General features: G+C 61.2%; 1 protein-coding gene across 1 annotated transcript; it reads left to right on the forward strand.

The window, feature by feature from the left end:
* Positions 1-1,130: 1,130 nt before the first annotated feature.
* RGS19 (regulator of G protein signaling 19) lies at positions 1,131-12,516 on the forward strand. The gene is made up of 6 exons (XM_065754317.1): positions 1,131-1,290; positions 9,031-9,164; positions 9,456-9,592; positions 10,879-10,953; positions 11,556-11,790; positions 12,319-12,516. The coding sequence occupies exons 3-6, from the start codon at positions 9,492-9,494 to the stop codon at positions 12,505-12,507; spliced, it is 600 nt and encodes a 199-aa protein (XP_065610389.1). The 5' UTR covers positions 1,131-1,290; positions 9,031-9,164; positions 9,456-9,491; the 3' UTR covers positions 12,508-12,516.
* Positions 12,517-12,913: the final 397 nt, after the last annotated feature.

Below are 12,913 nucleotides of genomic sequence, written 5' to 3' on the forward strand. Positions count from 1 at the left end.
TGCTGAGCTTGCAGGCTCTGAGCTCCGTGAAGTGCAGGCAGAGCCGCTGCGAAGGTTTGGGAATGCTGCAGCAGGACGGGCCCTGCTTGGGCACATCCTCCCCGAGCAAACTCCGCGAGCTGGGCTGGGGGAGAAGCAGTGAAATCAGGGAAATCCATGGAAGGCGTTGAGATGGCAGCAGATGCCCGTGCAGGAGGAGAGCTGTCCGCCCTGAGATGCTGCTGAAGGGGCCGGGTTCAGCGTTTGCAGCTCAGCAGCCACGTGCGAAGGCCCCGCTCTCAGTGCCTCCCCCCACACCGCAGAGCTCACGTCTCGGGGACCGAAGCAGGCGGGCGGTTTGATCATTGTCTCTCCCAGGGAAATGGGTTTTAATGAGGTTTTAAATAATCAAGTGAGATAATTTCCCTGCGTGGCAAGAGCATGAAATTTTTATGCCTCTTTTCTCCCCCGAAGTTTTATCGTCCTTTATTTTTAGCAATGTGTAACCCCCACTCCCCTCCCCCCCCCCCCCTCCAGCCCCCTTTAAGATAAATAAACACATGAAAAACATTTAGGGAAAGTCACTCTGTTCCCAGCAGCCCCACACGCCGGGGGTGGGCGAGGACCCACAAACTGGGGGTACCTCCAGCTCCTTCCCCATGCGTTAGAGAGAAGCCTCCATGGGAGAGTGGAGGTGGGGGGAGGAGGGGGGAGGGGAACGCTTCCCCCCTGGTGCCCCCATAGCACCCGAACAGCCTGGGTGGTGATGCTGGGTGCTGATGGTAGTGCTGGGTGCCAGTTTGGGGTGCATGGTGCTGAGTGCTGGGGAAGGGCACTGGGTTCAAGATGCTGCTGCAGGGGGTGTGGTGCTGGGTGCTGGTACAGGGTGCGAGATGCCGGTGTGGGGCGCGCAGTGCTGGGCTGCAAAGGTGCTGAGAGCACATTGCTGGTGTAGGATCCTGGACCTGGTGCAGGATGCAGCTCGGGTGCTGGTGCCGGTGCTGGCAGCGTGCACCGGACAGCGGCTCTGGGTGCCGGTGTAGAGCACGGGACCGAGCGCTGGGTGTGTGCGTGTGTGTGTGTGCGTGTGCGTGTGTGTGTTTTGACGTGAGGAAGTGCCAAAGCTGCAATTGCTTTAGGAAGTCAATCGCAGGGGCCGGGGGACGCGTGCGCAGTGCAGCCGCTCCGCTCCGCTCCGCTCCCGCTGCCTCTCCCTCTCCCTCCGGTGCCGATCCCGGGGGCAGCGCACGGGCGGCGGCCGTGGGCACGGAGCAGCGGACGGCGCTGCCCGACGGTACGGATGCCCGACCCGTGAGTACCCCACGGCCCGGCCCGGGGGATGCCGGGGGCTGGGAGGGGAGAGGAGGGGATTGGGGGGGGGGGGGGAGGACACGGACCCGCCAACCCCGTGCGTTGCCCGGCCCGCCTCCCCCCCCCCTCTTCTCCAGCAGGCTGCGGCCGGACCCCGTTTGCATCCCCATCCTTGTAACGCTTCCCCCTGCCGCCTCTCCGTGCGCGCTCCCCCTTGCACGCACCCCCCTTTCGCTTGATCCCCCCTTTTCTCCATGATTCCCCTCTTCTCCGTGACCGCCCCCCTCCCTTTCCCACGCATCCCCCCCACCTCTTTCTGTGCATCCTTCCCATTTCCTCCTCCCCACCTCGGGCACATACACTGAGCACCGCGGGGCGCTGATGGAGAGGGAGGGCTGCGTCCGTGTGTCACTGACTGTCATCGGCCCCATGTGCGAGGGGGGACAGCGCGATGCTCCATGGGGCGGGGGCACAGCGCGCACAGAACCGGGAGGTGGGGAGAGGGGGGAGTTCTCCTCTCGTCCTTTCCCTCCTCATCGACCCTGAGGAGGGCCAGGCCCCTGCGAGGAGGAGGAGGATGGAGGAGGAATGAGGAAGGTGTGGGCCCCCTCCCGCCGCAGGGATGGCTGCGCTGGGTCTTGCCCAACCCAGGGGAAGGGTTGCATTGGGGTCACCCCCCGGGGCCCTCTCTGCACCCACAGGTGTGCAGTGCTGGAGCATCCTCTGTGGGATACGGGGTCCCCCATGTGCTCCCTGCAGCTGGGGGTGCTGTACCCCACCAGCAGCCCTGGCCTCGCCCTGGCATGGGGAGGTTGGATGAGGTCAGGGAGAGCGTGAGCTCCGCTCACCGTCGGGTCCTCCTGCACCAGGCAGGGAGACGTGGTGACCAGGGGACTTAGTGACCAGAGGACCCAGTGACCGGGATGTGACACCCCCGTAGGGATACGACATCTATCTCGCCCAACACGAGCCCATCACGTGGGCTTGGCGGCTTGGCCGAGGGATGGAGAGGGCCGGCTGCATCCCTGGGCATGGCGAGGATCCCCCGGGAAGCTCCCTCCATCCCTCCCTCCCCATGATGCTGCTCTGGCGTGGATCCATGGCCTTATTTAAGAAACTCAACAAAAAGTGTTAAGTGAGTGGGAGGGATTTCCCCGCTGCGAGGAGAGTTGGTTCCCCTCTGGGATGCAGCTCTGCCATCCCAGGCAGGACTGGTGCTCACAGGGCCTGCTGTCCCAGTGGATGTGGTGTGCCTTGGGTTGCCCCAGTGGGCACATACCTCAGGATACGTCCCAAGGGACAGTGCCACATCAGACTTCCCTACATGGATTTCAGCTCCTCCGTCTCAGCCCTTCCCCACAAATGACTCAAAGCTGCTAATCAAAATACAGTCGTGTTCCTCGGCAATTAAACAAACTCTACCTCGTAAGATTGTAGTGAGGAAGCAGGGCTTTGGTGACCCGGAGATGCTTCAGTTGGGGTCTGTGTGCCCGTTTCGATACCATTATTAAAAATAAAATGAAAGGATCCAAAGGCAGATAATCTGATCGTGCTGCTCCAACCCAGAGAGGGAAAGGAAGAATACCCCTGGTGGAGTAATTCACGCTGAGCTGCCCGAGGTGTGGGAACAGTGCATCTCCACTACCTCCCAAAGCACATCCTTTCCCCTCTTTGCCACGGGATCACTGTGGGGATGGAACCGGGCCGCAGCACCCTGAGTTCTGCTGGGCTCATGCAAAGAGCACGGGGCAGCACTGTGCTTTCCCCAGGAGCAGCACCACGAGCACCTTTGGATGCTCCACGAGCTTTGCAGGGCAGAGACAGTCTTTCTTTTTCCCCAAGTTCGTATCCTCCGGAGAAAATCCACTTGGAAATGCAGCTCCGGGGGAGGTAGGCACACTGCTCTGGGTTCTGCCCCATCCCTCAGCTGTCCTGGTGGGGATCTGTGCCCCCCAAGTGGTTTCTTGCAGTGAGCCCACACCCCAGCAGCAGTGGGGTGCAGCACTGCATTGGGATCGTGGTCGCTTCCGGGTTGCCCCGTGCCCACTGCTGCTTCCTATTACTCAGTTCCTTCTTCATCTGTGCACATCTCTGTGTTTCCACTGCAAAGGCCGTTTGGAGGGGGCGGGTCTAAAACCTTTTGGTTTTGTGTATTATTTAATAGCTGTGACTCGATTCGAGGGGAAGAGATCGGGTGCTGCTCCTGGTTCTTCAACGATTTTCACCCAATGGAAAGGAGAGGACAGTGTATGGTGTCTCACGCTGTTGCAGCCCGGACCTGGCAGCTGCTCCATAGGGGCATCACCATCCCTGCTCCATCCCTGTGGCACTCAGCCCTGTGGGCACCTCACCTCATCTGAGCTCCCTCAGCAGTGCCCACTCCATTCATTCCCTCTCTGCTTCGCCACGTGCTGCCTGTGCCACAGCCTCGCGTGTTCCCATCCCTACGGGTGCAGGAGCAGTGCTCATCTTCCTCTTCTCCTCCGTGCTCTCTCCCTGCACTCCAAGCTCAGCCAGCTCCATGCACTCATGCGTTTTGCTGGAGGGAGCATGCAGTGGTGGGGTCACTCCCTGTGCTGCTGGGGGTGCTCCATGGGAGCAGAAAGTATCCAGTGCAGGGATGGGATGCCAACACTCCAGCCCTGCATGCATGCCTAAGGGCAGCTGTGGCTGTGCCACCCCACAGGGCCGGGGTGCATCCCCTGTGTGATGCTGAGATGCAGCATTTGGTGGGTTTGGGGTGCAGCTACAGCACAGACCAAAGTTGGGCTCGTGCTGCACCTGAAGGTGTGGGGAGGGATACGAGGGGCGGCCCCAGAGCTGCTCCTGTCCCACACTGTGTCCTGCCTATGGTTTAGCCCAGGGGAGGATGGAGCAGCAGCAGCAAGGAGAACAACGGAATCCGTTGGGGTTCAGCATCGATATTCATTGCGGGCATGGAAAAAAAAAGGGGGGGGGGTTCTGACAGCAGGAAAACATAGGGTAGAATTTCCGGACAAGCTGCACTTCCACTTCTCTGAGCAGCCCTGGAAACGACCTCACCTGCTCTGTGCTGAGCTGCTGGGGCTCTTTACAGACGGTGAGGATCGCTGGGTGTGCAGACAGGGCTCTGTATGGAGGAGCCTCACAGAGCCAGCAAAATGTTTGGGGTGTGGGGTTTGGGTTTTCCCCTTGCCCTCCCTCCTGTCTGCTGTGTGAACCCACAGGGGGCTCCTGCAGAAGGCGAATGCCCGCGAGGCGGTTCAGTGCAAAGGGCAGGAGAAGAGCAAACAGGTACAGCAACCCCGGAAAAGGAAGGGAAAGCCTCATGCCAGCCTCACCAAACAGCACAAAATAATAACGAGGAGAGATGCTGCTGTGGGGCGGTGCGGGACGCACTGTGCCCATGGCACAGGGGCCGTGCAGGGTGACAGTGTTTCCTTCCTCTGTGCCACCAGCTCCTCCCCACGTGGCCCAGATGAACCCTGCAGACTTTGTTCCCCTTTGGTCGGGTTTTAAATAACCCATGTGTCTGTGTCAGAGCTCCCTGGTGTTTGTCACAGCTGGGACAGTGCAGAGCATCCCTGTGGCAGTGACTGATGTGAGTAGGGATATGGGGTCACTGCATCCCCTGGGGGCTGTCCTGGGGTTGGGGCAGCAGAGGGGATGCTGTGCATGCCATGCCCACCCACATGGGCACCTGTGCCGGGCTCTGATCCGGGCTGGCAGTGTGCAGTGTGGGCACACAGCTCTGTGTGCAGCATTGGGAGCTCCAGGTGCTGCGTCTGGGGCCGGGCAGGAAATCACTGCTGGCTGTATGGAGCTGCCCTTTGCCCCAGCACATCCCCGGGATGCGGAGGGTTCCCATCCACCTCAGTGTGGTGATTTCTACCACTTCCTTGGAAAAGGTGATGCCCCATCTCTGTGCCCTTGGCTCTCTGAGGCTCCACAGCCCCAGTCACTATGGGTTCCCAATGGCCGTGCACCCCATACAGTGCCACCTGCACCCATGTGCACAGAGACCCTTCTGCCCCTCACCAGGATGCACCCAGGCGTGAGCAGACATGCTCCATATTCTCCACCTGCGGAAGGATTTAGCATCCAAAAGTGGGGTTTTGCTGCACACAGTTGGTGCTGGGGTCAGGGATGCTCAGCAGAGGGATGTGCCACTGCAGTGCTGCTCAGGGACCACTCCAGCTGCAAACCACGGCCTGGGCAGCAGCACAGCAAGGCTTCACCCCTTCCTTCCCTCCTTCCCTCTCCCCATGTGCCCGCTGCTCACCCCATACCTCTGCCGAGTATTGATCCCCACGATCTTTCTCCTTTCACATGGATCATTACCAAATGCTTAATGGGAGTCTGCCTTAACAACGCCACGATACCTCTACTAATAGAAACATAATTGTCAGGGCTTGCCTTATTAAATCCCCCAGCTGATTGGCGCGGGTGCTATTTTTATGCTGTGAAATAATTAACCACGTTCCTGTGTGAGAGCCCGGGGCCGAGGGGACAGTGGTGGCAGTGCTGTGCCCGTGGGGCAGAGCTGTGGGATTTGGGGTCTCTGATGGAGGGTTCTGGGGGAGGGTGGAGGGGTGTGGTGGGAGCTTTGGGGATGTGCAATGGGATGTTGCTGAGGTTTGGCTCGCAGGATGCTCGGTGCAGGAAAACCCAGCACTGGGGGCTGAGGCTGACAAAGAAATCACTGCAGGGCTCCCGGAGACATCCGCTCCCCACTGACACCTCTGCAGCACACAGGGGCACTTCGTGGGCAGCACATCTCCATCTCTTTGGTCCCCACATGGTCGAGGTGTCCTGGATCAGGCTGCGGTCCCAAACACCACTGTCACCGCCGTGCTGGCAGCATGGAGGTCAGCCTTGCCCCGAGCCCACAAACACCACCATCCCGATGTGGGAGCCCGAGCCCCACCTTCTGAGTCCTTTCTAATTGCTGAAGTGGGAGGGGAAGAAAACAAAAGAGAAAAAGCAGTCTAAGAATAGCTCCCAAAACTTCCTGTGTGCCGGCAGGTGGCTGTGACTGGGGCACGCTGCGGGGAGGGGGCGGCTGCGGGGCCGGGCTGTGCCCATAGGGCAAACCCAAGGGGGAGGGGGGAATAGGGGATGGGGGGTCCCAGGCATGGAGCAGAGCTGCCAAAGCGTGGGGGTTTTACACAGAGCTCGGGGAGTTCCCCTGCGGCGGTGTGGGCTCAGCAGTGGGACAGCAGCGGTGCGGCCGCGTTGGGTTTTGTGTGCCGGGGTTCGGGTGACGGGCGCACGCTGCATCGCCCGGCCCTCGCTCTGTGCTCCCTTTGCTGCAGTCAGAGCAGTGACTGCTGGTGTCTGTGCCGTTGTTGCAGCCCCACGGGCACACTCAGTCAAGGAAGCTGAGGTCGCGTGGCTGATTTTTCTCTCGCGTGCTGCTTTTGTGGGTGAGTCGCTCTCAGCCCCACGCTGCGTGGCAGCAAATGGGTGCAACCCCGCTCCGCACCAACGCTGCCTGGAGGCCACGGGGCTCTGGCACATCCCACCCCACTCCACGGCCCCGCCGCTCGCTGCCCGATTCCTCCCCCATGGGCGATGCTCTGGAAAATCCTGGGGCACCACGTGTTGGCACCGTCCCTCTGGGTGGATCCTTGTAGGGTGTGATGTCGCAATGGCCACTTCCTTGGTTGGATGGGTTCCCCTGGTGCTGGCATGGCCTCGGTGTCCCCATAATGCCCCAGATGTCCCCATCCTGCCGGGGAGAGCCGTGTCCCCACACTGCGGGAGGGATGGGGCACCCGCAGCTCTCGGCCGGGCAGAGCGGCGTGGCCTTGGCGGGGCTTTCCCAAAAAAGGTCTGAACTCTTCAGTTGAGTTTGCCACTTCCCTTACCACTCCCTTTCCTGTGAGAGGATGTGTTCGGCTTCTTTTCTTTTCTCTCTCTTTCTTCTTTTCCCTCCCGGCTCCCTGCCCGGCCCGCACTGAGCACTGTGAGCCGGGGGCCGACGGCGCGGCCATGGCCGGAATAGCACAGGTATGGGTTTGGGGACGGCCTCGGGACTGCCTGAGACATCCCATGGGGTTTGGTGAGTGCTGCAACCCAGCAGCCCCTCTGAGGAAGGGGACTTTCCCCTTCCAAAGTGCTTTTGGGGGCATCCCCCGTGGATGGCCGCACGGGGGCTCGGGGCGGTGATGTGGGGTGGCACAGCCCCGTCCCTGTCACCTCCGCACCGTGATTGGATGGGGAGAGCTCAGTGGGGACGTCGTGGGCGTGGGAGCTGACACAGAGAAGGGATGCCCTGAATTTGGGGACTCCGAGGCCGTGTGTCGTAGCTACGTCACCGAGTGTGGGGCAGCACCGCAGGGCTGGGGCTGGGTGGGGGCTATGGGGCTGTCTCGTGTCTGCGTTTGGGAAACATCCCTTGTCTGCCTCCTTCCTCTTTTCGCAGTCTCGTGCACACCCACACCTCCCCATGGGCTCTGGCTCTGTGCGTTCTGCTTTCTGATCCACCATCCCAGTGGCCCCAGCACAGTGGGACACCTCTGCAGCACTGCCACCCCATCCCTCGGCCACCCCATGTCCGTGTGCTCCATCCCCTCATCCCCATCCTTTGGCCAGCCCATGCTCTGTGCTCCATGTTGCATCAGAGCCTGCAGTGCCTTTTGCTTTCAGCATGGTGGGACGCAGCAGTGGGAGTCCCAGCATATTTCTGTTGCATTTTCCCCCTTCTCATATCATATATAATATATACCTCAGACCAAGGGCCCACTGAGGTTTGCTGTGGGATTTTGCTGCCTGTGCAGCCGTTGAGATGAGGTTGGTTGGTACAGGGGAAGTGAAGCAAAGGGAAAAACGAGGATTTTACAATGCACCTGCCAACAGTGCTGTCTGAGGGCGCAGAGCTGCTGCCGAGAGGGGTGACAAGGTCACAGCCATCCTGCCAGCACTCGGGGCTATAAATAGGGACAATTGGGAGAGAAGCACAGGCTCTCTCCTTTTTAGTTCCTGTAGGAGCACAGAAAGCCAGCAGGAGGGCTTCAAGGGCCGAGGAGAGGAGCTTGCAGCAGGAAACTGCAGCCTTGTGGCCCTGGTGCATGGCTCCAAGCCCCTGCCACCAGCATCCCCTGCTCAGCCTTTGCCTTGACGGGATGCACAGCTTAGGTCCTGAATCTGCAGCAGGATGGTGACCTGGGGCAATGGGGGCATGGAGCAGGTGCAGCCAGGGCCACTCTGCTGAGCTCTGGGCCTGGCCAACACTTGGCACAGAGTTTGGGTGTTGTGCTGGGAGCTGAGAACTTCCCCCGTTTCCTTCCACTCACATGATGCCGTGGAGCAGCTCTGACTTCCCCATCCTGGCCCTAATGCACCAATGGTATCTGGCTGTGGCACGGGGCAAAGCGGTGTGAGACTGAGCCCTGACTGTACACGGACTGTACCCGAACCCTGCAGGGCAGAGCTGGGATTTGGTGCATCCAGTATAGGGCAGGCAGCCCCCAGGCAGCGAGGGGACCCCATGAGCACCGCATGCATGCGGGCTGTCACACCTCCAGCAAAGCAGGAGCAGGGTCAGAGCACAGCGTGGAGCAGCCCGCTGCCATGCCCTCTCCTCCTCCTTTCCTTCTCACTTCCTTTTCTTACCCAGATGCCCTCGTGCATTGCCCCAGCACACAGCCTGCACAGGGCCCTTCCCAGCATGGCACAGCCCATCCCCAGCCGATCCCGTGCAGGGTCCATCCTCACCATGGGGGGGTAAAACGGTGCTGCTCTGCTTGCTTGTTGCAGGCTCCAGCCGTACGGCTGCAGGGACGCTAACCGGGCTGCTCGGGGCACCCGCGGCCTGGGAGCAGCAGCGAGCAGCAGAAGGGCCCACAGAGCACGACCCACCCACGGCCACCGTGTATGAGGCTGGGACGCAGGTGAGATGGAAATGAGGCTGGGGGCATCGGGGGGGGGCGAAATAAATCACCGCAAGCCACAGCGTGGGGGTCCCTCAGTCACCTCTGTGTTTGTAATAGGGAGAGGAGGATACTTGGGCACAGTGCATCACTCAGAGCAGGGGGTTGCTGGCCACCTGCTTGCAGCAGGAGTAGCCTCGGCCCCTTGGATGCCCATTGGACCCAAACGCTGCTTTTTGAGGAGGGGGGAGCCGAGGTGGTAGCCTGCCTGCAGCTCAGCCACCCTCCCCCCCGTGCCCTCCTGCCTCGCAGTACGCAGGACCCGTGTCCGCAGAGCCACCCCTTCCGATGTCCCGGCATGAGACTTCTCCGACAACGGTGCAACCCGCCAGCAACCACCGCCCCAACGCCTGCTGCTTCTGCTGGTGCTGCTGCTGCAGTTGCTCATGGTAAGCACGGGTCGTGCGTGCAGCACTTCGGTCCTCCACGGCTGAGGTGTGGGTGCAGCCAGAGCTGCAGGGATGGGCTCTGGTTGCGGTGCAGGAACGCGGCTGGGATGGAGCTGTCCCTGCTCACCTCATCTCAGCGGTGCCCATGTGCTTGCACTCAGTCAGCAGCCAAAAGACAAAGATGTGCTGTAATGAGACAAGGCAGTGCTTGGTCTTTGTGCAGGGGGAGTGCATGCAGTGCTTTGGAAAGGGGCATTTTGGGGGGTGGGTGTCAGCGGTGCCGCTGCTCTCCCCCACGTGGATCGACCTGCCGAGCCCCAGTGCAGCACAGCCCCTTCCCTTCAGCCAAATCATTAGAAATATATAGAGCAGAAAGCAGCGCCGGGCTGGGAACCCTCATCCTGTGGTGCATTGATGGCTCTGCTGGGGCTGCACGTGGGAGCAGCACAGCCAGCAGCCGTCCCAAACCCAGGGCAGCAGCAAGACCGCCACGCACAGCACTACGTAGAGCCAGGACCCTGCTCCCCACAAGTGCCATCGCCAGCTCCTTGCCCCCATCTGCATCCCCCGTCCTCACTGAAGATTCCCAGCTCCCTTTTGTGCCCGGATAACCAGGTTTTGGAGAGCTGACCTGCTGTCAGCATCAGCCTTTTGAGAGATTGCTCGCAGCTCTGTGCACTGCAGCAGCTTTGGGTTTTGCAGCCACTGACAGCAGTGAGCCCGGAGGAGCACCCGAACGTGGAGCTGAGCCCCGTGCAAACCTGTGGACCAACCACAGCACTGATGCAAGGCCCTGCTCTTGGGGCCCCATTCTCCTGACCCAGCTTTGTTTCCTCAAATGCAACAAGGACTGAGAGCAGTGTGACACCCACCCACGTCCCACCTCGGCATCTGCAGGAGCTTGGGAGCAGAAGCAAGCAAGGATGGTTCAAGGCATTCCCAGACTCGGGGGCATCAGGCACTGAGCCCTGTGGCACAGCACGGGCTGGGACGTGCCCCCCCCAGCTGCTGCTCTCAGGGTTAAACCCGGGATTGCAGCCAGGGGCAGTGTTGCAAGCAGGAAGCGCTGCGGTTGGCGCCCGGCTCCGAAATTCATGGGCTGGGGGAAGTTGGCTGGAGGCCGCTTTCCTCTTGCAGCACAGGGGTGAGTTTGGGGGGAGCAGGGGACATCAGGCAGTGCAGGCTCTGACATCATCTCCGTGGGCAGGAGGTATTGGGGTCAGGGTGAGGTGGGGCTGCAGCCCCCTGCCCCGCCGCCCGTTACTACCTTTCCATCTCCCCGTTAGGAACGAGGACCGGGAGCGAGCGTGGAGAGCATCCCGAGAGACCAAACTGGAGACCATCCCAAACTGTGAAGCGTGGTGAGTGCGGGGACACCGGGTGCGTGGCACAGCACAGCACAGGGAGCCAGGCACCAAGCCCTCTGCCTGCAGGGGCATGCGGGGTACCTGCACCGAGCATCCGCTGCCTTGGAAATGGGACAGAGCCTCCTGCACACAGCCCGGCCCCGTGGGTGCTCTGCTGGTGCCAGGGATCAGATGCATTAATTAGCCAGTGGTAATGATGGCTCCTGCCTTGCTTTAGTAATTAGTATTTTGCTCCCCCAGCTGTCTGTGCTGGTGCATGGACCTGCCCAGCAGTGCAGCTCAGCACGGGAAGGGGTTCTGCATCCTGGGTATGTGCAGAGCTGGCAGCACGGTGTCCTCTGTTGGGGAATTCAGCCCAGCCCACAGCGTGGCCTGGCTGAGCAGAGCAGGGCCAAACCCCGTGGGCACTTCTGGAGACCCCCAGGAGCTCCATAATGAGCCGGAGCAGGGGACGTGTTTGTGAGCAGTCCCTCTGGGATGGCTCAGAGCTGGGATCACCCCTGCTCTGAGGGATGGAAACCTGGCCCTATCCCATCCCGTGGCAGGCATCCAGCCGTAATGCCTTCCCTTTGCCTCCCACCCCGCTGACCCCACAGCTCCAAACCCACCACGGAGGAGGTGCGGGGCTGGGCGCAGTCCTTCGACAAGCTGATGAAGAGCCCGGCGGGACGCAACGTCTTCCGGGAGTTCTTGAGGACTGAGTACAGCGAGGAGAACATGCTCTTCTGGCTGGCGTGCGAGGAGCTCAAAACCGAGTGCAACAAGCACACCATCGACGAGAAGGCCAGGACCATCTACGAGGACTACATCTCCATCCTCTCCCCCAAGGAGGTACGTGACACGGATGCTCCGGGGAGGTTTTGGCCCCTTCCATGGCTAGGAGGAGGTTTTGGGGGTGAGTTGTTAGGGAAATGGCAACCAAGGGTGCTGGGAGTACCGTCCAACGGGACGGCGTCGGGAGGGTGCTGGTACCCACGACGTCCCTGGTCCCCAAAGCTCCTCGCGTGGCCGCGCCGGGGCTGTGCTGCGGGGACGAAACCTCACGAGGGCACTATCGGGCCGAGGAGCCGGGGACATCCCAACCCCGCTCCCTGCTCACGGCCCGAGGCCACGGGGATGGGATCCCCGCTGCTCCCCTTCCCCCGCAGCGGTGAACCCTGGTCCCCATCCCGATTTTCCGCCCTTTTGGGTCATCGCGGGGTCCCCACCTTTGGCCACGGCACGGCGCCGGGACGCCGGGGTGGGGAGGATAGATAACCCCGATCAGCTCCGCGTTATCTCTCGTCCTCACCCTCCGAGGCTGTGCCCGGAGCTGGGGGGCTCGGTGCTGGGATCCCACAGCCCTCATTTCTCCCCCAGGTGAGCCTGGACTCGCGGGTGCGGGAGGTGATCAACCGAAAGATGCAGGAGCCGTCCTCGCACACCTTCGACGACGCCCAGCTCCAGATCTACACGCTGATGCACAGAGACTCGTACCCTCGCTTCCTGAACTCTGCCATATACAAATCGCTGCTCCAGAGCGTCTCCCGCTCCTCCTCGGAGTCCTAAAGGCTGTGGGGACGCGGCACCCGGAGGGTGGGGGAACCTACCCCCCCCCAAACCACCCCCTCTTCGTTTTTAGCTTTTTACCTGTGAGCCCTCGGTGTCCCCGGGGTGCGGGCACTGCTGTGGCTCAGCCCGGGCTCGTACTACTGAATCCCATCCCGGGTGGAGGCAGCGGGGGGGGGTTCCCAGGACTCCGTGCCCCCCCCTCCCCCCACTTTTGAAGAGGTCACTTTATCCCTTCTCCACCACTCGTGGGGGCACAGCACGTCCCCATTTCCCACCTGAGACCCATTCGGGGACTGTTTTGTTCTGCAGGTTGTTTTGGTTGATTTTTTTTTTTGGGGGGGGGGGAAGGGAAAGGCCAATTGTTTGTTTTTCCTTTAACTTCTTATTTTAAAAGGTTTTTTGT

This window comes from Cyrtonyx montezumae, unplaced genomic scaffold, assembly GCF_038088225.1.
Source record: "Cyrtonyx montezumae isolate F1298 unplaced genomic scaffold, pur_monq_1.0 scaffold_9, whole genome shotgun sequence".
NCBI lineage: Eukaryota > Metazoa > Chordata > Aves > Galliformes > Odontophoridae > Cyrtonyx > Cyrtonyx montezumae.

Excerpts from the sequence above, each read along its gene's own strand:
- RGS19 (XM_065754317.1), top strand. The coding sequence starts at position 9,492 with ATGTCCCGGCATGAGACTTCTCCGACAACGGTGCAACCCGCCAGCAAC. Across the intron at positions 9,593-10,878 it reads TGCTGCTGCAGTTGCTCATG|GAACGAGGACCGGGAGCGAG; the intron begins GTAAGCACGGGT and ends TCTCCCCGTTAG. Across the intron at positions 10,954-11,555 it reads ATCCCAAACTGTGAAGCGTG|CTCCAAACCCACCACGGAGG; the intron begins GTGAGTGCGGGG and ends CTGACCCCACAG.